This window comes from Hippocampus zosterae, chromosome 4 (genome assembly GCF_025434085.1).
Source record: "Hippocampus zosterae strain Florida chromosome 4, ASM2543408v3, whole genome shotgun sequence".
Lineage (NCBI taxonomy): Eukaryota > Metazoa > Chordata > Actinopteri > Syngnathiformes > Syngnathidae > Hippocampus > Hippocampus zosterae.
In genome coordinates this window covers 29,406,536-29,432,725 of record NC_067454.1, presented here as the reverse complement: position 1 = coordinate 29,432,725, position 26,190 = coordinate 29,406,536, and the positions used below count along the sequence as shown (strand labels likewise).

General features: G+C 42.3%; 1 protein-coding gene and 1 long non-coding RNA gene across 2 annotated transcripts; both read left to right on the top strand.

Moving 5' to 3' along the window:
* Positions 1 to 25,777, top strand: LOC127599784 (high choriolytic enzyme 1-like). The gene is made up of 8 exons (XM_052064024.1): positions 1 to 142; positions 1,798 to 1,828; positions 1,932 to 1,997; positions 2,514 to 2,666; positions 14,722 to 14,839; positions 24,701 to 24,879; positions 25,014 to 25,095; positions 25,386 to 25,777. The coding sequence occupies exons 1-8, from the start codon at positions 80 to 82 to the stop codon at positions 25,522 to 25,524; spliced, it is 831 nt and encodes a 276-aa protein (XP_051919984.1). The 5' UTR covers positions 1 to 79; the 3' UTR covers positions 25,525 to 25,777.
* On the top strand, positions 5,310 to 7,966 carry LOC127599823 (uncharacterized). The gene is made up of 2 exons (XR_007962175.1): positions 5,310 to 5,485; positions 5,524 to 7,966. It is a non-coding gene; the product is annotated as an uncharacterized LOC127599823 (long non-coding RNA).
* Positions 25,778 to 26,190: the final 413 nt, after the last annotated feature.

Sequence of the window (26,190 nt, the reverse complement as noted above, 5' to 3'; positions counted from 1 at the left end):
AACAATAGGTTGCCTTTACGATGTATAAGGTGAAACACTTCTGTTGGTACATTCCTGGTCACTTATTCTAGAAGCAATCATGCTTGTCCGTGTTGCAGCGCTGAGCTTCCTCCTTTTCTCCGTCCAGAGTTTCACCATAAAAGTAAGTATGGTAATTTTTCTTCTCATACATTATTTGGACAGTATTTTGTCTTCTACAATTAAAGTCAATTATCTCCGGGATTTAGGTCAACAAATTCTGTCACAACCAGAGAGCATTAGCACGTCTGTGTTAGCCTAACAGAGAAATAAGTGGGCGCTGGCTATATTCTTAAGATGGTAGAAAATCTCTCTTAATTACATTCTTGTGTGTAATAAAATCCAATTCAGAGTGATAAATCACTGGCGGGCACACATTGTCAAGCTTTAAAATCTTAGAGTTTTGGAACTCTAAGACCAATAATAACCAAAACCTCTGTTGTGTCTTGGGTGTGCTGTGGGAAATTCACTGCATGACTGAATAACGAGAATTCAGTTAACTAATTTAATGCCAGCCGTTTCTCTCAGATTGGGAGAGCCAGTGCAAGCCATTTTTGACCATTGAGACAAGGCCTACAGAGATTTGAGCAGCACACTGAGCAGCACGCGAACAAGACAGACGAGGAGACGAGAGAGCTAGTTAGTGAAAAAAAACAACACGGTGGAAAGTGGAAAGGTGAGAAAATGGATAGGAAACGCAGTGAAATATGGACTCATTTCAATTTAATTGATAGTTCAAAGGCAGCGTGTAGACTGTGCAAGGTTAAAATATCCCATAGATCAGGCTCCACAAATAACCTGCACAGACACATCAGAAATGTCCACCCATCAGTACAATTTGAAGAGAAAAGACAAGCAAGGGAACCCGCTATTAATGAAGGTGCTAGTGTGTCTGCAACTGTTGCTGCTGCTGCAATGTCACAACTGCCTAGATGTACAACCCAGAGCTCTATGAGCCACTTTATGCAAAAGCTATAAAACCAGCAAAACAGAACACAATTGACGAGGAACTGGGTAAGATTGCAAGGGATTTTCATCCATTTTGTGTTGGTTGTGTGTTGTCGCAACATCTGTCCCCTCAGCGGAATCTCATTGACAGTGAAATGAGCCAATCACCGATCTTATGGCGAAGGCATCCTTTTAAAAAAAAAAAAGGAACGGAGAGTAAAATTCACATATCATAAACGGACACATTTTATGATGTAGGCCGAAATTGAGCTTCCCCTCCTTGACAGACCAGCATCCGCCACTAGATGTGTGAATGTGCGTTTGTGTGTGTGTGTGTGTGTGTGTGTGTGTGTGTGTGTGTGTGTGTGTGTGTGTGTGTGCGTGTGTGTGTGTGCGTGTTTGGACGTGTTTGTCAAGGATGACAATGGGACTTCGTTATTTTATTTATTTATTTTAAAAAGCGCCATTGTAGTTAGCTGCTGGTATCAATCCATATTCTCGCGGTGGCGTCGCTTCCGCAAGCCAGCCCGCAAAGTCGGATCGCAGGACGCCATCCACACTCATTCACATTGTGTCTGGACCAAGATCTGATCAATGCCACTCCTGCCATCTATTGGTGATTTATCATACTGAAATAAATTCCCCATCCTTGATTCTTCCTGAGGAGGTGCACGAAGCTCTTTGTTAATTGTTTTCAATAAAACACACCAAAAACGTATTTTTACATTTTGGCACTCATTGGTAAGGTTTTCACAAATGTATTTTTACGTTTCGTCATTATATGAGTTTTAAGAAAGGTATAAATGAATTTCCTGCCTGTTTCTTTTTCAGGATTCTCTCAAAATGTTTAACAGACACTCAGGTAAGACAGGTCCAGCTTAAATAAAAGAAAACAATTCATACTAATTGGCAGTTGTGGTCACAAGCACTGGCACATGCATATTCATAATTATTCTTTTTCAAAGGCGATACCCCTGGAGATGACGATTCCAGTGTTTCCACACTGATAGAGAGGGCAAATGTGAATGTTGGTATGTTAATCTCATTTCTTTTTATTCATAATCTCACTTATTTTTATAAATAGCAAGACAGTGATTTATTGCTTTATTGAGAATAAAGCAATAAAAAGAACTTTTATTTACCATCCAGAATTTGTCAGTCTAGTGGTGAGTATAGCGGGGCAGAGGGTAGAAGTCTGTGGAAGCCTCTATTTTGCATCAGCATGTCATGATCCTCTCCCTGACTTATCTACTATCTCCTGCTACATACCACCAATTCGGTAACAGGTTTAGGAGAGTGACATAATGCCGAAAGAGTCTGAGCATTATCAATTTTGTCATTCACTCTCGAAGCAAACAGCAGCAAGTTGGGCACAACTCATTGACATTCACGTCTTTTTTTAACCCTTTGTGGCTCTCTCACTGAAAATGAATGTGATCAAGCATTTCATGATGCTCTGTATTCGGAGTATGAATGATAATTGACAAGCATTAAGAGTAAAATTGTGAATGCAGCGACTCATGATAAAGGAAAACTTACTTTTCTAGGAAAGAACCAAAATGAACCTCTTGTGATATTTGGAGACATCGCCATCCCAACTGGACTACAGAATGCAGACGCTTGCACGAGAGACAGGTGCCTGTGGCCAAAAGCAGCGGATGGCTTTGTCTATGTGCCTTACAGAATTTCCGGAGTCTACTGTAAGTAACCATCTATCTATTTTGAAAAAGCGAATGTGATCATGCTGTTCATTGAGCGGTTACATGTAACCTCTTTTTTTTCACAAACCATTTCAGATTGTAATAATACAATTCTGATTTTGATTTCAGATTGTAATTAATACAAGCATGAGAAGCTTTACTCAGTTGTCACGCAGACCTAAATAGACCTCGAACTGTAACATGCTTTTCTTTCCATCTTCCTCTGCTACAGTGTTGGGACTTGCAACCCCTGCTAACCCCCCCCCCCCCCCGCCCCAAAAAAACCTGTTTTATTATAAACTTAAGTTTTCATAATCCAAAAGTCGATCACAGGTAAAGATGGCACAGTCAAATATAATATATACAATGCATTCATTCATTCATTCATCTTCCGAGCCGCTTGATTCTCACTAGGGTCGCGGGGGGTGCTGGAGCCTATCCCAGCTGTCTTCGGGCAGTAGGCGGGGGACACCCTGAATTGGTTGCCAGCCAGTCACAGGGCACACAAAGACGAACAACCATCCACGCTCACACTCTCACCTAGGGACAATTTAGAGTGTTCAATCAGCCTGCCATGCATGTTTTTGGAATGTGGGAGGAAAACCGGAGCACCCGGAGAAAACCCACGCAGGCCCGGGGAGAACATGCAAACTCCACAGGGAGGCCGGAGCTGGAATCAAACCCGGTACCTCTGCACTGTGAAGCCGACGTGCTAACCACTGGACTACCGGGCCGCCCATATATATATATATATATATATATATATATATATATATATATATATATATATATATATATATATATATATATATATATACAATGCAATGTTTCTGTAATTAACTGTGTTTTGACTGTTACATTTCTTTACAATTTCATTCCATAAAACTTTTGGCCTTCATTTCCTACAGCAACACATTATGTACAAGTTGATTAAAAAACAAACAAACATTGTTTTCACAAATGACAAAAAATGCCAACAAATTGGTGCCAAATTTTGTTATGTTAAGTACAAGTGTGCACAATTAAGCAAAAAGTATCTGACATAGATTTCACCAGAACCTTTTTCAATGGGAAAAAAAAAACAGAAAAGCAAACGTCTTTGGATCGGTTCTTGATAAATCGCCAGTCAAAAACCTCTTCTGCGAGAGAACATGGACTTCAGAGGGCAAAAACGATGAGGACAAGTTAAAGTTAAATGACCATAATTTTTTTCTTTATTCTTAATTTTTTACACTATGCAAAATTCTCATTTGTTATGCAATCATCTAATTGTAACATTTATGTCTGAATTTTGGGATGTGGGGGCTTGTGACAGATTAGGCCATTTACATGGAAAATTTTGTAGTTCAGAAATTTCGTCCAGAACCAATTAATTTCGTAAGTAGAGGTACCACTGTACGATGACCACACACCGCGTGAAAGGCACCAACAGCCTGGGGGGAGGAGCTTAAATTAAAAATAAGCTGGTAAAAAAATATATAATAATAATAGGAAATATAATAATAACAGTATATAATATGTATAACAGGGGTGCCCATTAGGTAGATCCTGATCTACCGGTAGATCTAAGACAGGTCCCAAGTAGATCCGAGGAGTGTCGAGGAGGAAAAAAAACAAACAACCATTTGTGTGTCTTTGTACATGTTAATAATATATTTTTTGTGTTAATGTACACTGCACCCTAATCATCTTATCAGTCTCATTTTCACCAAAACAAAAATTTAAAAATAAAATAAAGCAGGTAAATCTTGAATTTACGGTGATTACGTCACTGGATGTTGTTAGCAGTCTGGAATTGCAGCTTGTGATCAGAACTGTTGCGCTCTATCTGTTATCGTCATTATTCTAATTCAGAGTTTGCTTCGTGTACAATTCACAGAGAGCACGAGCAAAGAATAGGAATCTAGGAAGGCCCAGGGAAGCACTTTAAAACGGTACGTGTGAGCTACGATAGTTAACAAGCTGCAAAAGTCCGTCGCATGCCTCAGTTTCAGGCTGTTTCTCATCAGGGCGTGCGTGCGTGTGTGTGCGTGTGCGTGTGCGTGTGCGTGTGCGTGTGCGTGTGCGTGTGCGTGTGCGTGTGCGTGTGCGTGCGTGTGTGTGTGTGTGTGTGTGTGTGTGTGTGTGTGTGTGTGTGTGTGTGTGTGTGTGTGTGTGTGTGTGTGTGCGTGCGTCCACGCGCGCGTGCCGGTAAGGGTAAATCCCGGGAGGTTATTTAATCGAAAAGTAGATCTTCGATCCAAAAAGTTTGAGCACCCCTGATGTATAATAAAGGTTTGTAAAGTATTTTCATAAATATATGGAATACAAAAATAACACAGGCTTATTTACACGAAAACAGATTAATCTCCTGTACAGACGGTGCTCCACCACCCCTCTCTCTTACATTCCCGAGTTCGCGACCAAACACCTGCTGTATCTCATGAAATACTCGTGGCAATTGTGTTATACAAGCTCACCCAAAACAACCTGTTGTGGAAAAGTTGTGACCTGCACATTGATTATGCTATGAAAATTAAATGGAACGTTAGGAGACAAAGTTGTTTTATATGCAAATATCACTATGCTGACATTTGAGCGACATCTATTGGTGAAATTTAAATTTGGGGGGCGGGGGGATAATCTATCTTAAAACCGTGTAGATTTCTCCCTTTTATTTTCACTGGTTTCACATCATGTCCAGAATATTTTTATAATGCCCCATCAGTCCTTGTCTATAAAGGTAGAATACTGGAATTTCCACGAACCTGTGTTTTAAATTTAGGCCTACATAGTAACATAATTTTAAAAATTTTTGTACCATGGTTGTTCAGGTCAGAGTTATCAATTCGACATTCACAATAAAAACCCAATGAAGAGAGGAGACACTGGATTCTGGTACCAGGGTGGAACGAGGAGAAGCGTTAGGATTAAATTCTCTGCTCATCACTGATGTTTCTCCCCGCTCGCCCTCTCATTTATTTCTCATCGGGAATTTCATACATGGATGCCACCAACCTAAAGAGTGAGGGCTGTTAACACACTGAACTTGTTTGACTATTGTCTTGTCCAGGGAAACCAAGACAACAAGTATTATAAAAAAATATTATATTTATTCAAGAAAGAAAAAAAAACATGGAGGGACACCGTTCACAGATCTGTCATAGGAGCTTTCTCCCTCTCCCCGTCTTGCTCTCTCATTTTATCTTGTTGGGAGGTGGTGAAGGCCAGCGCAATTAGCATTTTAAACAGCTACACACAGAACAGACTAGTGCAACTTTGCTTCTCCGCAAAATAACTGGTCAGCATTCAATCGTACTAACAGTTACTTCCATTTAGCCCTGTTATATGTCAAATTCCCATAACACTATGTGTGTGGCTGTGAGTGAAAATTTCTCACATGTGTGCAATCATGACAAAAACACCAAGTAAGCTGAAGCCGATGTTGACAGTTACGTCCACGTCCGACCTTGCTCTTGTTTTTTCTTAACACCTTATCTCTTTCCAAACACTTTCTCTGCAAGGGGATTGTGTTCCCTAACTCTCATGCAGTGTACTTAGCATTCTTTGTTATATGTATGAGCATGTATTTATTAAGAGCATAAGCGTTCTTCATTGCTGTTTTGAAACACTTCTGATACTCAATTTGAATGAATATCAAGTTTTATAAAGGATCGTCGGAGATAGGCACTCAGAAATAACGACAAGACACTTCTGGCTACCAACAATAGGCACTTTATTGGTCCCACACAGAAATGATAACACAGTTCCAACAAGTTGTATGAAGCTAAAGAACTCTTACCGTGTGCCAGTAGGGTGGAGAGCCAACACCCTCAGCAGAGTGAGTTTCAATACGAGCTAGGCGTTCGTACGGTAACCCATAGCGGACTCTGCTGAAGTAGCATCGCTCCCCTCCTTTTATCCTCTAAAGTGTGTGCATCGGGAGGGGTGAGTGGCCATTCTCATCCCTCCCTACGCCACACTGTTTGTTGTGCCACTTGGTTACACACTTGTAATCATTTACTTGCAATTATTCCAAAGCAGGTTCAAGATTTTATCTCACTTGTGATCATTTAAAAGCATTCCAAAGGGTTTATCTTATTTGTAATCATTTACTTGCAATTATTCCAAAGCAGGTTCAAGCCAAAGGGTTTATCTCACTTGCAATCATTCCAAAGCAGGTTCAAGAGTTTACCTCTGAGAAGATATACATTGGTTAAAGAAAACATCACAAAATATCTTAATATACTTTTGCAAGCATAATCAATTCATTATTAATAATATGCAAATTGTCATGATTCTGTTTGTGAACAACAGGTGGCACTGCGGGGTTCTCCCTGCAGCTGCACACCTGTTTGTCGTTATCTAATTATTGCTTTAAAAGGACTCAGCACAACCACTCAGTGTTGGGTCATTGTTTCTATTTTGCTGTTGTCATGTTTGTTTCAGTCAGGCTTTGGTCATTGTTAAGTTTTATCTTCAGTCATGTTTTTTTTGATACTTTGGACTTTGTTTGTTTTGGATGTAGTTTTCTGAGTTTTAATACATTCTTTCAAATACACCCTGCTCCTCCCTCTTGCCTGCTTTTTGGGGTCCTGTCACGTTATGCACAAAGCTGGAAAGGAACCGCTTCGTACGTAACAGAAAAAACGAGAATAAGCGGATACCCGAAATAGCCAACACTGACAAAGACTCAGTCTCAAAATAATATTTATTATAAACAAAAAAATCTGTATAATAGAAAACAGAAAACACAGGCCAATAATGAGAACCAGGAAATAATGTAAATACGACAACGAAAAGCGCTTGCAAAATATACAGCAAGGAAAATGAGTAGACTACATACAAGATACAACACGCCTAGATATAGCAGGTGCAATCACAGACAAATCGGCAGCAGGTGTGCAGGCAGCAGAATGAACGCATGCCACCTGCTGCCAAATACGGAACATGACGGGTCGACCACCACTTCACAAGGTGACACAAATGTTTGACAATTAAAAAACATGCTGGTAATTATTCCTTCAGTTCAAAACCATATATCACTGAAGGATCCTCGGATATTTATTTCTTGTATTTGTGAATACATAATTAATGCCTCAATAAGTTTAAGGAGGAACTCAAGGCCAAGTGAAAGTTTCATGTTTATTTGTTGTTAGTCGTGGCATTTATTTATTTAAAATGCTGTATTTTTAGTTATTTGAGTGTTGGTGCCATTCTTTTTGTTTTATAAATACTTATAACCTTATTTTTGTAAAAGTTCTTGAAACAATAGTGTTGACAAGTTATTTTGTAAAATAAAGCAAAACTGACAAATACTATACTGTACTCAGATGTTGTTCATTTCTGTCAGGGGTGGTATCGGATTGAGAGGGGGGGTCACCACAAAGCATGCATGCTGAGGGCACCAAAATGGGTGTTTTGGGAAGTATGAAGCCACTTTTCAATCAATTGAGAAGAATACTCTGTTTTAATTAAAGGTGTCCAAAATGAGCGACCCCAAACCAAGATTATGCTCCTTTTTTGTTCCCTGTTGGCATGCACTTACACTACTTTAAACATTTACGTTTACTTTAAACATTTGGTGTGCCGTCACTTGACTGTACAATGCTGCATTGTTGTTTACTGACTCATTGTTGGGAGGTGATGATTTTTATTCATGAATGTCAAGAGGAACAATCATATATATATATAATATAGACCGTATTGGTTCAGTGGTAGTGCATGACCAAATGTCCACTGAACTATTGTTATTAACTATTGTGGATTATTTCTAGTGGTTGTATTTATATAAATTGTACAGGTTGGCAGTTGTCATTAGTAACTGACAAAGACCAAATGTGTTTCTGTGACTTTGTGTGCACGCATCTCCATGTATATCGGGGGGGGAAGAAAAAATAAAATCAGTTGAGGATCAGATGAGAATAAATTAGAAATACAATTTAAGATCACCTCCAGAACCCTCCTGATGACTATTTAACAAATTCAACAAAGTTTGGGCCATACACGTTTACGAATCATATTTTAAATACTTAGTTACTCTAAATTAGTGGTGTCTGAACTTTGGCCCAACGGCCATTTGCGTCCCAACGCCCACATGTTAACAGCCTGCAGCATATACTAAAACTAAATTTTGACATCACAATGTTATTTTAAAAAAACTAAACAAAAAAAAGTTTGCAGGTGGGCAGAACGAGAAGTGTAGTTGTCGGGGGAGTGGACTAACGGGAACTACAACTACAACTAGTCGAACTTTTCTAGATATCCAAAGACATTATTCCATTCACAGCTAAAATAGTAAGAGAAGTTCTCTTTGTAACACGGTGAGAACAAAAAAGAACATGTTTCATAAACATAAAACAGTTTTCCCCACTTTCCGGTTTGTGTCAAGGTCTGATTTGTGAACATATCACATTAATGATCCTCAAGTATTGTCAAACAATGTATAATTGATTGAGTATCCCCCCAGTTAATAAGCTAATGCAGAAAAGAAATGTAAAAGTGACGGTTGCGTCTTTCTCTTTTTCTGTATGTGGCCTTCAAAAGAAAAAGTTTGGAAAGGAATTCTTCATTTCACTGGTCTGCATTCCCTTCCCCATGCACCCTTTCAAATGAGCGTAAACAAAGTAGCCAACAATATTTTCTAGGACAAAAACATAAATCTGACGGTTCTCGCTTCAAAAAGAATACTTTTACCAGCAAGAACATGCTCTTCAGATTCACCTTCAGGATGACGATTTGGAGACCGCAAATCCTTTGGGTTCCAATAAGGGGGTACACAAACATTTTTGCATTTATTTAATATTGAGGAACACACCCCTAAAATTCTGTTTTCAATCATATTCATGTGGTGACACTCTTTAATTCACAAGACCTGAAAAAGTGATTGAAATCGATAGTTAATGATGCTGAAAGATTTGAAACAGAAGGAATGATTGTGCTTTTCTTTTGCGACTGATATATTTCGTTAATATTAACATTTCTAGTGTTGCGGCACAGTGGACAACTGGTTGTGGTGTCAACTTCACAGTTCAGGGGTACAGGGTTCGATTCTGGCTCATCCGTGCTCGCCTGGGTTTCCTCTGGGTACTTCGGTTTCCTCCCACATTCCAAAAACATGAACGGCAGGTTAATGGAACACTTGAAATTGGCCATAGGTGTGATTGTGAGGGGGAATGGTTGTATGTCTATGTGTGCCATGCAATTGGCTGGCAACTGGTTGAGGGTGTCCCCCTGCCGAGTGCCGAAGACACAATAGTATCCTGCAGACTCGGAGGAGAGTGCAGGTTGTTGTGTGGGTTTGCGCAATCGTCGATGAGCGCCTGCGGCATTGGGGGGGAATCACACACACATGCACACACACACACACTCACAGCCAGACACACAAGCGAAGCATGCTGTTACAGATAAATGATCGGCCCGCAGCTTGTTGGCAGAAAATTCCGTCTATTTTCCACTTGGGAAGTCGTGTGAAGAATCGTTACGTTCACGTTGGCGTGCATGCCACATAACTTCTTTGCCTTTGAACTATCAAACTAGTTTAGTGGCCCTCAACTTTAAATTGGTGTTTTTGTTGTTGTTGTTGCTGTACCCTGACTGTTCTACTCTTTGAATAAATACACTTTATTCAAGCGTTAGGGAGTGCAAAGGGTTATTATGGAGGGGTGTTGCAAATCATGAAGACCTGCCAAGTGGTCTGATAGCATTGTTTTTTATACCTGTCCTCGGCTAGGCCTCAGTTTCAAAATCAGTCCTTGGCCTTGGCCTCGGAAAATTTCTCAAGTCCTTGGCCTTGGCCTTGCCCCGGAAAAATTTCCAAGTCCTTGGCCTTGGCCTCGCAGTCAAGTCCTAGGCCTTGGCCTCGGGTTGCCGGTCCTTGGACACAACACTGCCTTTACCTTGCAGTAGTATGAGGGTTTAAACCAGGGGTGTCCAAACTTTTTGCCAAGGGGGCCAGATTTTATGTGGTAAAATGTCGGGGGCCGACCTTGGCTGACATTCTTTACATTGAACAACAATATTGTTCAGCAAATTTTAGTAAGCCAGTCTGTTTCACATTTCCATTTTTATTTTAATTTCAACAATCTTAAGAATTTCTTTTGGTTCATTTGAAACAGGTATATCACATGCAACTGCTTATTCACTTGACTTTTTCTTAAACAGAAGTCTCCTGAGTGCAAATTGATTGATTTGAAACATAAAATGTATCACCATGACTTTTCAATAGTCACAAAACCTTTGACTCGAACAACAGGGAAATGAACAAGCAATACACATATCCACAACTGCAAGGATCATTTGAAATATGACATATCAGTCAATATAAACACGGAATGATGTCTTGATAACTCGTGAGTGATGCCCTCTAGTGTCTAAATGCTATTACTCATTTAGTGAATGCTATTACTCATTTAGCCACTAGAGGGAAGCAGTACTCTATGAAACATCACTCACCAGTCTACGAGACCTCAGTCAATGCAGCACGTGTTCCATTGCGCCCAACCTGCGGGCCAGACGGCACTGATTTTATGACAGGGGCCGAGAGCCAGATGAAATTCGACCGTGGGCCGGATTTGGCCCGCGGGCCGGACTTTGGACATACCTGGTTTAAACCATGCGGGCTGGCAGAATGGACAGTGGTACATACTGCAACATGTGTTCCATTTTTGCAGCTCAGGGACAGATGTCCATCGTTGTACTGTGACATGCATCTAGAAAATAAAGAGAATCAATTGTGAAATCTACTGTCAATATAATTCTACAGAAAACTAAGGCCATAATAATAAAACTATGATTATTTTAAAATTGCTACTGTCAAAAGTATTCGGGATCCCACGTTGCGTGTTTTTCCCAGTGCTTTTTGAAGTCACAAAGAAACAAGGACATTAATATAGAAGTACAGTACAGGGAAAATAATGTTACGTAAAATTCTGTATTAGCACAGATGCATTTAAATCTAATATTTTAACGTGATCAACATGACACAATGCACAGTCAATTTTTAATTGAATGCACATATTTTGCGCATTTAGCACTTCTTTGACGTAGCCCAAAGCCCTTCAAAAATGACCAGTATCTACCCATTCACAAACATACATATGTTAATCCGAAATTAAATTATTAATGTCAATGTTTGACATTATCATCTAATTAATAAACAACTAGGTGTGCTAAAGCATTTCATACTCACTTGCGCTATTTATTCTATCGTCGAGAAAATGTGAGTGTAGCGGGGATTCAAGTTAGCATAAAGTTTACATCGTTTACACCGTTTACATAAAGTTTACACCCTCGTAGTTGTTGTCGTGCATTGAAATAACACAACTATGTTTTACTTTTAGTCGATTTTGCTGATAAATTATTTGACAATTACAGGGCCTTTTAAACTTTTTAAGATCCACATGCGACTTAATTCGGAATTGGGCATCATCCTTCTGACGCCATATCCGGCGCAACGTTACTTGCTTAAACCTACCTTTCCCTGAAATGGCCTCCAGCTGGACCATTCTCTAAAGACATGGATAGGCTCCAGCATGCCCATGACCCTCGTGACAAGAAGCGGATTGGGAAATGAATGGATGGATTTCTAGTGTTAATGAAAGCAATTCGTTTTGAGAAGTTCAACATTACTTGCTGTCATATTTTAACACTGACTGATGATCAATTACCAGTTCTTATACACTCCAAAAAATTAACACTTTCACAAGTGTTAATGTTACCTAGACTAACATAGACATGGCGGCCCGGCAGTCCACTTGTTAGCATGGCGACCTCACAGAGCAGAGGTCGTGGGTTCGATCCCGGCCGGCTCCGGCCTTCCTTTGTGGAGTTTGCATGTTCTCCCTGTGCCTGCGTGGGCTTTGATTTCCTCCCACAATCCATAAACATGCATGCCAGACTGACTGAACCCTCTAAATCAGTGGTCCCCAAACTTTTTCCTGTGAGGGCCACATAACTTTTCGCTTCTCTGATGGGGGGCCGGGGTCAGTTTGTAACAGAAAAAGCGTGACTGCAAGAGTACCTAAACGTAAAAAATGCATTGTTTTCCAGAAATCCCCATAAAATCAAATAACTTTTTCCGGATTTTTTTTCGCAGAACAAAACTGAAGGAATAAATAAAAACACTATTAATGAAATAAATAATAACGAAATAACCCTCCCCGGGTTCTTCACAGAAAAAAAGGCAGGAAATAAGTTATACAATTTATTAAATAAAAAATAATCAACTTTGCTCCACAACCTTCATGACAGAATCCCTAGTAAATACTTTGTAGCACAGTGCTTGCTGGTGAATTAGACAGTGATTTTGAAACTTCGTTCTTCCATCTCTCGGTTCATGCATCCTATTAGACCCCCGAGACGCGCCCACTATACTCGCTCCCCAGTCAGTTGTGTTGCTGGCCAGCTTTGACCAGCCCAGGTCTAACTCTTCTACAGTTTGGTGCACTTTGCCCAAAATATCCTCCCGCATCGTAGTCCTTTTGAGACTTTGGAGGCCTGCCAGCTCCTCGCACATCTCAAAGTTGGCGCTAACTTCACGAATAAAAATTAGCAGTTGCGCTGTGTCCTGCACATCCGTTATCTTATCCAATGTTTCATGAAAATAATTCAAATTCTTTAGACTTCTGCTTCCGCTGCTTGCTATCAGTTGAGCAAACCGAAAGCTCACTCGAATAGATGGCTGGTTCAGCTGAGCTTGGCGTACAAATGTATTTTGCTGAGCTAATATTGCTCTTTTTAGCATTGACAGTTTGTCTGCCGGCATTTGGCCATGCAAAATATCGTACTTGTTGTTGTGACGGGATTCATAGTGTCTCCGCAGATTATATTCTTTGAATCTCGCCACTGCCACCTAACAGATGACACAGCCAGCCTTTTCTTTGCATTGAACAAAAAAAAATAGTTTCTCTACTTTGGGTTAAATTACCTGTATTCTGAATATTTTTTTTCTCTTACCTAACCTTTTCGCCATAAAAGGTTCTCTTTAATAGGGGCGGGTCCAGGATTTTTTTTTCTGGGGTTGTCAGATAAACAGACCGCAGAAAGATGGAACGAATGTCACGTTATATGAGTTTATGAAATAGTTACTAACCAATAGTTATAATGAAAATAGTTCAGAAATAAGCAATATATAATGCAAAAGCCCAACTTTATGATAAAATACAAATACACATTGATGAAAAATAAATCAAAAGACTTTGTGGTGTTGTTCTGGGGGGCTGGACCAAATGTGGTCGCAGGCCGTATTTTGGGGACCGCTGCTCGAAATTGTCCCTAGATGTGAATGTGACCCCTGGGATCGGTTGGCAACTGCTTCAGGGTGTCCTCGCCTACTGCCCGAAGACAGCTGGGATAGGCTCCAGCAACCCCGTGACCTTGGTGAGGATGAAGGAGAGCGTAAAATGGATGGATGGATAATATAGACACTTTTGAAGTGATACAGTTAACTCTATAGGTGTTGAATTAAAACTGCCGATTTTGCTGTGTATGCCAAGTGAATAAGTGTATTTACTTGGCATACACTAAGGATGATAACAGATCACATTAGTTGATTAAAGGATCTATATTGACACTTACTCACAGATTTTCAGCTTTTTCAAATTAATGGACAATTAGTTCATGCAATTCATACAAACAAACTGATCTGTGTGAAGTTTGCATGCTTTCTGGGATTGGCTGGCAACCAGTACAGGGCCCTGCCTAATGCCTGATTTTTAAAATGAGACGTGCTGCAGTGTAGAGCAATGCATTCACTAGCTGCCAATCATGCAGAAAAAAATGTCCTTTATTGTTTGCCAAAACCTTTCCATAGACATAATGTCCTTTATCATTTTCTACATTCATTCATTCATCTTCCGAACCGCTTGATCCTCACTAGGGTCGCGGGGGGTGCTGGAGCCTATCCCAGCTGTCTTTGCCAGCCAATAACAGGGCACACAGAGACGAACAACCATCCACGCTCACACTCACACCTAGGGACAATTTAGAGTGTTCAATCAGCCTGCCATGCATGTTTTTGGACCTTTTCTACATTTAAAATTAAAAACACTGCATATGTTTTTTGTCTCTTATCAAGCTGGCCGAGAAAGACGCACCATAGTTAATGGTCTGCGATCCTTTGCGGCATCCACTTGCGTCCGCTTCACCCCACTGAATGGACAGAGGGACTTTGTGGACATCCAGTCCCTCTCAGGGTAAGAAAAACACAAACCTCTCACTCACCTGATCTCAACTCAACTCAACTTATTGATCGAGCACTTAAAAACAACCATCGCTATACAGAAAGTGCTGTATTAAATGACCAAATATTATATATATACAGTATATACAACAATAAAACACCAAATTAATAATACATTTTATTTTATTTATAAGCGCCTTTCAAGACACCCAAGGACACTTTACAATAACAAAAAACACAAAACAATACGGGTTGCGCAGCGGCAGCCAAAACGCGCCAGCGTTCACTCAACCCGAAGGTCAGAAAGAAACCACAGGGGAGGGAGAGAGAGAGAAAAAACCCACACTTGAACTACCCTCATTTTGAGGATAATTTGAGTGAGGCAAAAAAAACTCCAGCATAAGCATATGACAGTTACAACAGGTCACAAGACATAAACAATGAAGACGGTGAATCAAGGGAATGTATGAGGGAGGGGATAATGGTGGGGGACTAGCTTCTGTGCATATTTTCATCAGGGGAAGGTCGAGATAGCAGAGGTTGTTTTGGTAGCAGGCTGCCTAAGAATTTAAGACAGCCTTGAGTCCGTAGCTTATGTCTCTTTAGTGGCATCGATCAGCAAAATCCATGATTTCAGTCAGTAATTGAACACGGATTCCAGTTTTCTCCAAGTTGTTGTCCATCCTGCAAACCCGCAACAGTTTGTGGTTGAGCACAGTCTGAGTGTTGGACATCCGCGTTATACCATCCTTAGACGGGCAGCCTCGTCCAATAGAGCTGCTCCCGTCGGTTGAATTTTCGATACATCAGGAAACTGCTCACACCAAACAGCAGCATACCTGTTATCGGAAGGCCGAAAATGTAGATGTCGTCCAAATCCTCAACGGACAGTGTTGACAGGCACACCATTCTCCGCTTCCTCCAAGGATCAAGGGTGTACCCAGCAGCAAAAGTCCCCAAGGGGCAAGTAGGCTCCCCACTGCCTGCTCTTCTCATCGAGAAAATGTTGTTGATGGCATCGAGAGACCAGCCAACCAATTCCATGTTTGTTTTTTAGGATGAAAATACGACAGGAGGCTAGGAAAGGTCAGGCATAAGACATGGACTGAGTCGCGAGCAGGGAAGGGTGGGGTGGGGTGGGGGACATCGCAGAAAGCATAAAGCGTCTGCCTTCGTCGAGAGCCAAGCAAGAATGAAAGAAAGAAAATTAACAACAAAGAAAGTAAAAATGACCAAACAGTAAGACTAAGATCAAGTCTGAATCATGCCATGTCAAATCCCATAGATGACAAATGAGTTTTGAGACAAGTTTTAAAGATGGGCAGCGAGGGGGCTTGCCGAATGTTCAATTGGAGATCATTCCAAAGAGAGGGACCAGCAACGGAAAAGACTTGATCCCCTCTGAGCCTCCGCTTAGTTCTTGGTACGTCTAATAATGTCTGGTCCGCAGACCTGGGGCGGCAGGTGTGTATAGGCGGGTCAGAGAGGTAAGGTGGCGCAAGGCCATTTAAAGATTTGAAAACAAATTATAGGATCTTAAAAAGAACTCCAAAATGTATTGGGAGCCAGTGAAGGGATGCCAGAGTAGGAGTGCTCCCTCTTACTTTGAAGTGATACAGTTAACTCTATAGGTGTTGAATTAAAACTGCCGATTTTGCTGTGTATGCCAAGTGAATACAAGTGTATTCACTTGGCATACACTAAGGATGATAACAGATCACATTAGTTGATTAAAGGATCTATATTGACACTTACTCTGTCAATAGAGGTGAGCAGCAGCATTCTGGACCAGCTGGAGACAGCTAATGGAGGATTGGCTGACTCCAAAATAAAGTGCATTGCAGTAATCGAGCCGGGATGTGACGAAGGCATAAAGGCATGAATTATTGTCTCAAGGTGTTCATGAGAAAGGAGAGGCTTTACTTCAGCCAGTTGTCTAAAATGAAAGAAGCCAGATTTAACAACGGCACCAATTTGCCGGTCAAGTTTGAAGTCACTGTCCAGTTTAAAACCCTAGTTTGAGACTGTTGACTTCAGATAGGAGGTAGGGGGGCCAAGTCTACAGGGTCTACAGAATGGGATGTACAAGGGCCACTGGGACCAAACACAAGCACTTCTGTCTTCTTTTCATTGAAATTCAAGAAGTGTTGTGCCATCCAGGTTCTGTTTTCCTCCAGGCAGGATAAAAGTGGGCTTAATGAGAAAGTGTCTTGGGACATAGATCTGACAGTCATCTGCATAGCAGTGCAAGGAAATACCATGTTTCCTTCAGATGGTACCCAATGGGAGCAGGTACAATGAGAAAAGCAGAGGCCCCAGAATTGAGCCCTGTGGAACACCACATGACAGTGGGGCAGTACGTAACTCAGAGCACCACGGCTAACACAAAAGGTTCTGTCAGCTAAATAGGACCTAAACCACTCTAGAGCGCAACCGCCAATGCCCAACGAATATATGACTATTTCATGAAAGATCGACTCCCATCCAAAGATATTTCAACAGTGAGGCCAAGTCCTTTATTTTGGCCCCAGATTTAAAAATAATCAAAAGAAGATTATAAAATGATAAACGATAAAGTGATCAAAAATTAATCTTTTGTTCCAAGGTCATCAGGATTTGACATGCAGCTGAAGAAAATAGCAATATTTCTTTTGGGGTGAGCAAAACCACTAAGACAGACAGAAGTAACAAAATATGACTCCAGAATCACTTATGCACAATACTGCATGAAGCTGACTATCCATTGAGAACCAAAGCTTTGCATCCTTCGATTGAGATGCTTTTTCAGGAGTTGGCCTCATCATTCTCGTCTTTAGCAGGTCAAATGCAAGCGGATTGTTGATTTGGCAGGAAGTTTCGGGACATTGCCTTGGTGCAGGACAAATGGAATACCAGTCAGTTTACTGGTGGACAAAGGCTTAAATTTGTTATTTTTCTCAGTCGCTTTTCTTGAATAATCATCCTTACTTGAAAACTGTCAGTGCATGTCTCAAAACAATTCCTTACACTAACAAAAGACAATGGGTACCAAGTGGATGTTAGTGCCTAATATGAATCATTGTGGCACCATTATACAAGATAGTGCCGTGTGAGTGACAGGCAGCAGCGCATATCCCTGTTTGAGTTTATTTTCATCCTTTTATTTTATTTATTTCTTCTTCTAATTTTGCTTTGTGTGTTTTTGTAACCCAAACCTATGAGGGGGATATGGGCATCTTCATTTATGATCATCTCCATTATTTTCTTTTACTTTTTTACGTTTACTCTTTTTACTTGTGCCCTTGGTGAATTGTACAAGAAACAAACTCTAGACGAGAATAATGATAATGACAAAAGTTAAAGCGCAACAGCTCTGATCACAAGATGCAGACTGCTGAGCGCTAAATACTTCCAGTGACGCAAGTAACGCGCCACCGTAGGTTAAAAATTACCTGCTTTATTTTATTTTTAAATACTTTTTGTGAAAATGAGACTGATCGGATTATTCGGGTCCAGTGTACATAAACACAAAAAAATATTACAGTATTTTCACGACTATAAGGCACCATTAAAAGTCTTAAATTTTCTCCAAAATGAACAGGACGCCTCATGATGCGGAGCGTCTTGTGTATGCGCTGAGTTCCAAAATTTGACTGACAGCCGACACGCTGTTTATATAGAGAAAAGGCGGAAGTGACTGTGGACAGGCATGCAGCAAAGAAGTCGGCCAATCAGGGAAGGGTGGGCGTGTATATATACATATATGGAGAGGGGGAGAGAGAGAAGGTAGACGGAAAGGCATGCTGGGGAGCAGTCCGCCAATGGGTGAAGGGTGGGCGTGTAAGTGGACGCTAAAGGGTCGCCCCAAGCAGGTACCAACACCTGTATAGTGTGGCAATGTGCATTGTCGGGCTAACAGCGGGCTACTAGCCGGCGACAAACCAGACATTCCACGCGAGTTGAAGAGCATGAAACAGGGGTGTCGGGCAAGGAACGTCGCAGAAGGAGGAGAAGATACAGACATGTCCCTGTTGATAATTTCAGGGGACCTTAATCATGTCTCTGTTTCCTCCCTACCAACCTTCACCCTGTATGTAACCTGTGCCACCAGAGACAATAACATTGTTGACTTGTTTTATGCCAACACCACCCCCTCCCAGCTCTTGGAAGAGTGGACTACAACATGGTGCATCACTAGCCTGTGTACAAACCCCTGGTACACAGGCAGCCACCTGTGACCCGCATGCTCAGAAGATGGTCTACGGAGGCTGAAGAGGCTGCTTCGACTCAACCAGGTGGAAGATCTTCAGTGAGGTTCATGGGGAGGATATTGATTCACTCACCGACACCATCATGGACTACAAAAACTTTTGTGAGGGGAACACCATACCGACCAGGTCTGTGCTATGTTTTTTCAACAATAAACCGTGGATTACTCCCGACATAAAGTCCCTCCTGAAGGAGAAGAAGAGTGCTTTTGTGTCGAGAAATAGAGAGGAGCGGAAAACCGTGCAGATCTAGCTGAGGAGAAGGATCAGAGAGGGGGGAAAGGCCTACTGGGTGAAAATAGAGGACCAGATAGAGGCCAGTCATGTCACTGGTGTCTGGAGGGGCCTGAAAATGATCTCAGGCAACAAAAACCCAAAGACAGTGACTGACAGGGACAAGGACTGGGCAGATGAACTAAACCGTTTTTTCAACCGGTTTGACCAGACAACTGCTCTGCTCTGACCAGCTCTGTGACATTGTCCAGTACATGTTCAGGCTGAGTCTGAAGCTGGGCAAACCTTTGTGCCTTGTCCCTCGCCGACCCGAGACCGCTGGTGAGCTCGTCACTGGACCCGCTGCAATTTGCCTATCAGCCTGGCATCGGCGTGGAGAAGGCTGGGAGCACTGTGAGAATCATCTCTGATTTCTCCAGCGCCTTCAACACCATCCACCCTAACCTACTGGGGGACAAACTGCAGCACGCCAGAGTGGGCCACCACCTCATATCATGATTGGCAGATTACCTCACAAACCGGGAACAGTACATGAGGGCACAGAGCTGTGAGTCGGACAGGATTCTCTGCAGCACCGGCGCGCCGCAGGGGACTGTCCTGGCTCCATTCCTGTTCATTCTCTACACCTCGGACTTCAGCTACATCATTCTAACCTGCCACCTTCAGAAGTTCTCTGACGAATCCGTGATCGTAGGCCTCATGACAGAAGGAGATGATCGGAAGCATAGGGGACTGACGGAGGACTTTGTGCACTGGTGCCTGCAGAATCACCTGCTTAAATCTTCTATTTTATAATGAATTCTGTAGTGTACTGTATACAGTTCATATTTTTAAACATTTATTTTGTGCATGCAAATACTTTGTTTTGGAAAAAAAAACTACTTTATTCCCTCCGAATTTTGCTGCGGCAGATTGCAAATTTCTTCATTGTGAGACAAATAAAGGTTTTCTTATCTTATGTAATTGTGGACATCAAATATTAGTCATGTTGTTAATATAAAATTTTACTCTGGAGGGATGTTCCAGTTTGGACTTTCAGGTTTAGATGACGATTTTCCGGAATTGAAAGTTACACATTAGCGTATTTGGAAGACTGATCATGCAACAAGGGCGGCCCGGTAGTCCAGTGGTTAGCACGTCGGCTTCACAGTTCAGAGGTACCGGGTTCGATTCCAGCTCCGGCCTCCCTGTGTGGAGTTTGCATGTTCTCCCCGGGCCTGCGTGGGTTTTCTCCGGGTGCTCCGGTTTCCTCCCACATTCCAAAAACATGCGTGGCAGGCTGATTGAACACTCCAAATTGTCCCTAGGTGTGAGTGTGAGTGCGAATGGTTGTTCGTTTCTGTGTGCCCCGCGATTGGCTGGCAACCGATTCAGGGTGTCCCCCGCCTACTGCCCGAAGACAGCTGGGATAGGCTCCAGCACCCCCCGCGACCCTAGTGAGGATCAAGCGGCTCGGAAGATGAATGAATGAATGAATCATGCAACAAAGGAGATTCTTGTGGACTTCAGAAAGACGCACCCCAAGCATGCTCCACTGACCATTAACGGTGCCACAGTGGAGAGAGTGAGCAACACCAAGTTCCTGGGAGTGCTAGATGTTGTTAGATAGATGTTAAGTAATGATTTTAGTTGTTGTAATTTTGACCTTACTTCAATGAACCTTCTTTGAAATGTCACCGAAATATTGATATTCATGTCGGGCTAGTAGTGAAATGGATAAGATTCTAGGTCCGACTCCTGGCTAGCTTGGGTGGCTCGGTATTCCAGTGGTTAGCACGTCGACCGCGCAGTGCAGAGGTACCTGGTTTGATTTCAGCTGCGGCCTCCCTGTGTGGAGTTTGCATGTTCCCCCTGTACCTGCGTGGTTTTTTCTCCGGGTACTCCAGGTTTCGTCCCACATTCCAAAAACATGCATGGCAGGTTAATGGAACACTCTAAATTGTCCAAAGGTGTGCGTGTGAGATATAAGATAAGATAAGATAAGATATCCTTTATTCGTCCCACACTGGGGAAATTTACAGCCGCCAGCAGCAAGAATGTATGTAGAAAGAAGAAAGGAGAAAGAGAAAAAAACAACAACAAACATCTTTCAATTAAATACAATATGAACACAATGGATAATTTAATTATTATTATTATGATAGGGCGGCCCGGTAGTCCAGTGGTTAGCACGTCGGCTTCACAGTGCAGAGGTACCGGGTTCGATTCCAGCTCCGGCCTCCCTGTGTGGAGTTTGCATGTTCTCCCCGGGCCTGCGTGGGTTTTCTCCGGGTGCTCCGGTTTCCTCCCACATTCCAAAAACATGCATGGCAGGCTGATTGAACACTCTAAATTGTCCCTAGGTGTGAGTGTGAGTGCGGATGGTTGTTCGTCTCTGTGTGCCCTGCGATTGGGTGGCAACCGATTCAGGGTGTCCCCCGCCTACTGCCCGGAGACAGCTGGGATAGGCTCCAGCACCCCCCGCGACCCTAGTGAGGATCAGGCGGTACAGAAGATGAATGAATGAATATTATGATTGTTATTTTTTATTCATCAGCCTGACAGCAGTCGGTAGGAACGAGCGTCGGTATCTCTCCTTCTTGCAGCGCGGGTGTAACAGTCTCTGGCTGAAGGAGCTACCAAGTGCTGTCAGGGCGGGCTGGAGGGGGTGGGAGGGACTGGCCATCATAGCTTTTAGCTTAGTTGGCCTCCTTCTGTTGCCCACCTCCTCCAGAGTGTCAAGGGAGCAACCCAGGACAGAACTGGCCTTCCTGACCAGTCGCTCCAGTCTCTTTCTGTCCCGGGCTGAGATGCTGCCTGACCAGCAGACAATGCCATAATGGATGGCCGAGGCCACCACCGAGTTATAGAACCTCTTAAGGAGTGACCCCTGAACCCCAAAAGACCTCAGTTTCCTGAGTAGGAAGAGTCGGCTCTGTCCTTTCCTAATCAGGGTGTCCGTGTTTGTAGACCAGTCCAGTTTGTCGTTCAGAAGAACACCAAGGTACTTGTAGGAGGTCACCCTCTCTATGTCCATACCCTGGATGTTCATCAGTGCTGGTGAGGACTTTTTCCTGCAGAAATCCACAACCAACTCCTTAGTTTTCCTAGGGTTGATCTGGAGGAGATTCTGCTGGCACCAGTCCACAAAGTCCTTTGTCAGTCCCCTGTACTCCCAATCGTCCCCTTCTGTAATGAGGCCAACAATCGCAGAGTCATCGGAGAACTTCTGAAGGTGGCAGTTTGGAATGTCGTGTCTGAAGTCCGAGGTGTAGAGGATGTACAGGAATGGAGCCAGAACAGTCCCCTGCGGCGCTCCAGTGCTGCAGAGAAGCCGGTCCGACTCACAGCTCTGCAATTTCACGTACTGCGGCCGATTTGTGAGGTAGTCTATGATCCATGCTGTGAGATGGTGGTCCACTCCGGCATTCTGCAGTTTGCCTCCCAGCAAATTGGGCTGGATGGTGTTGAAGGCACTGGAGAAATCAAAGAACATGATTCTCACAGTGCTCCCAGCCTTCTCCAAGTGTGACAGCACTGAGTGGAGGAGGTAGATAATGGCGTCTTCCACGCCGATGCCAGGCTGATAGGCAAACTGCAGCGGGTCCAGTGACGGGCTCACCAGAGGTCGAAGGTGGGCGAGGATGAGTCTCTCCAGCGTCTTCATCAGGTGAGACGTCAGCGCCACCGGTCTGTAGCTGTTCAGCTCCTTAGGCTGGGGGGTCTTGGGCACTGGGACCAGGCACGAAGTTTTCCACAGCTGTGGAGCTCTGCCCAGCTTCAGGCTCAGGTTGAAGATGTGCTGGATAATGTTACACAGCTGGTCAGAGCAGGTCCTGAGGAGCCGGGAACTGATCTTGTCCGGACCTGCTGCCTTCCTGCTTCCTGCTGCCTTCACATTCATCTTCCTCAGTTGGTTCCTTACCTGCTCTGTTGTGACGGACAGGCAGGAACCAGGTGACATACTGGGTTGATGAGAGCTGGTCGAAAGAGGAGGTGTGGTTGTTCGTCGTGTGTGTGCCCTGCGATTTGGCTGGCAACCGGTTCAGGGTGTCCCCTGCCTGCTGCCCAAAGACAGCTGAGATAGGCTCTAACGTCCCCCACGACCCTTGTGAGGATGAAGCCAGATGCTGATATTGATACTGATGTTATTTTGACATTGCAAACTTTTGCAAAAAAAATAAAATAAAACAAAAAAATAATCCTGTAACGTCTTGTATAATAAAAATAATTGGCTTTATTTACATATGTGAACGTTCGGTCTCACTGGACCTTCATCAGGATTAAAAGCTGAGGAAGGTCTCACGAGAAAGAAACGACCTAAATAAAGACAATTCTTTTTGAAATACAAGACATTTGATTTTTGCGGATATACAAGATACTTGCATTTCTGCAGTGTTTCATACACACAACCTTTAAATTAGCAACTTGAGAAAGTGTACTGTAATTCTCACATGTTACGCATTGTTACATTTCGTGGATGAACTGAATGGCTATTGGAGCCCACAAACATAGACAAACAAAATCTATTACAAAAAATATTTACTCATAAATGCAAACTGACAAAGTACAAACATAAATCACTGCTCACAAGGAGCTAGGAGAAACAGACATTAACAAAAAGTGCTTGCAAAAGGCAAGGTAATAATAGTCGGCCAAAAGTATAAGCAAAATGACGAGAGTTCAATAACACGAAAACAAACAAGAACGCGAACAAGGACGAAATAATATCGATACTTAAAAATTAGGCACTAGAGAGCAAAATTGACAATGACAAAATCGAGAGGTCTGCAAAACAACACTAGCATGAGTAGCAAACAAGGTAAATAATCCAATGAAGATTTGGCAATAATGGCAATAATATTTAATACATGGCTTAATTGATGAAAAATTGGCAGCAGGGAAAGCCCTCCTCTGCAACCCTGAACTGGTTGCCAGCATTCATAGTTTTTCATCAACATGACTCAAGCAATTGATCATGCAGTCGTTTGTGAAACCGCTGAGAATTGTTTTCTCAGCGGTTTCTCACACCTTCGTGAGTCTGCCAAAGCAATTGCAACTCTCAAAAAAACGAGATACTGCTTTTTTGTTGTGTACAACTTGTACACAAGTGACACAAATATATGAAGATTGAACAAGTACTTTTGATTATTTCAATTCTGATCTGGGAAATGTATCAAAACTTAAGTTTCTTGACAAATATCGAATCTTAAATGTCGGTTTGTTCGATAGTGTATTAGTATGAGTTTTTGAGAAGATGCAGAGGCTTTTGTGGGAGGGTCAGCACCTAATTCAGTTTCTGATCAAAACTTGAGCAACACCATTACAAAAAAAGGTCTTATGAGCACTGGATAGAGGTGTTTTGTTTAGTTATTTTTTTTAAGAGAGTTTCATTATTCTTTGTTCTCTTGCAGATGTTATTCATTTGTTGGACGTCGTGGTCGTGGTCAAGTCGTGTCTTTGAGTCGCCAGGGCTGTGTTTTCCGACAGGTTATCCAACACGAATTGCTTCACGCTCTGGGATTCAATCATGAACAGACTCGATCTGACAGGGACCGGCATGTCAGAATCCTCCTTGAAAATGTCATTTCTGGTAGGATTAAGTTAAACCCTCATATCCCCCCCAGCACTCCCTCAAAGTATATTGTTGCTTTACAACAAAGGCCTGAAGTTTGTATAAAAATGTGCAGAATGAACAATAAATTAACATGCAACAATTTCCTACAGGAATGGAGAGCAATTTTAGAAGGCTGAATACAAGAAATCTTGGCACTCCCTATGATTACACCTCTGTCATGCACTATGGAAGGTAATCCACAATAAAAGGGCTTTACACAGATCTGGTCAGAAAGTACTTCTGTATTGAGACATTAAATATAACATTGAAAAGATTATTAAAAAAACATCTCACGAGTGCAGGATAAATTTGACGTAGGAAGACTCCTGCCAGGGCAAACAGAAGGATGAAAAAAAATCACTCAGTCAGTAGTAGGCAGACAGCCAGACAGATCACCAAACTTTAACATGAAATAACTTCAATATGTTTCTAAGATGTGAGCCAACATGAATAACAAATATTTTTGTGAATGTTTGGAACAGGTTTGCCTTTTCCAAGAATGGACAACCAACAATAATCCCAATCCCGAATCGGGATGCAGTCATTGGTCAGGCAAACCGAATGAGCCCCATTGACATTCGTCGGGTGAACCTTCTTTATGACTGCAGAATGTACCTTTAACCAAACACAGCGATCAATTCATAATCCTGCTTGATTTATCATCATAAAATGTTTGCTCTGTCTCCTTTTGAGCTCCTCTACTTATCTCTTCTTTCGTGTACTTATATAAATCACAGCAAAACAAAAAACTGTTTCTCTGGTTTCTTCTGCTGTTTTGCACGTTCCTTGTCATTGTGAAAAGCAAAGTGAATGATGTACACTCACTTCTTGCATCTTAACCTAATGCTACATTAAATTACTATGTAAAATACTGTACGAGTGGCAATAAATGGGCTTATTCCAGATCCATTTCCTTATCCTATAAGAGCCTATTCGAGCTGTCTTTTGGTCAGTAGGCAGGGCACACCCTAAACTGGGTGTCAGCGAATGGCAGGGCACACACGCACAACCATCCGTGCTCACACTCACACCTAAGGACAATTTAGAGTGTTCCATCAATCTACCGTGCATGTTTTTGGAATGTGAGAGGAAACTCGACAACCTGGAGAAAACCCATACAGGTTAGAGAATATGCAAACTTCACACAGGAAGGCGAGAACCTGGAATCAAACCAGGGACCGATGCACTGTGAGGCGCACGTGCTAAACAAATAGAATAGGTGGCCTGGTGGAGGCCACCTATTCTATTTGTTATTATTCACACAAAAAATATAGCATTTTGGCTGAC

Excerpts from the sequence above, each read along its gene's own strand:
- LOC127599784 (XM_052064024.1), top strand. The coding sequence starts at position 80 with ATGCTTGTCCGTGTTGCAGCGCTGAGCTTCCTCCTTTTCTCCGTCCAG. Across the intron at positions 143-1,797 it reads TCCAGAGTTTCACCATAAAA|GATTCTCTCAAAATGTTTAA; the intron begins GTAAGTATGGTA and ends TTTCTTTTTCAG. Across the intron at positions 14,840-24,700 it reads GACATCCAGTCCCTCTCAGG|ATGTTATTCATTTGTTGGAC; the intron begins GTAAGAAAAACA and ends GTTCTCTTGCAG.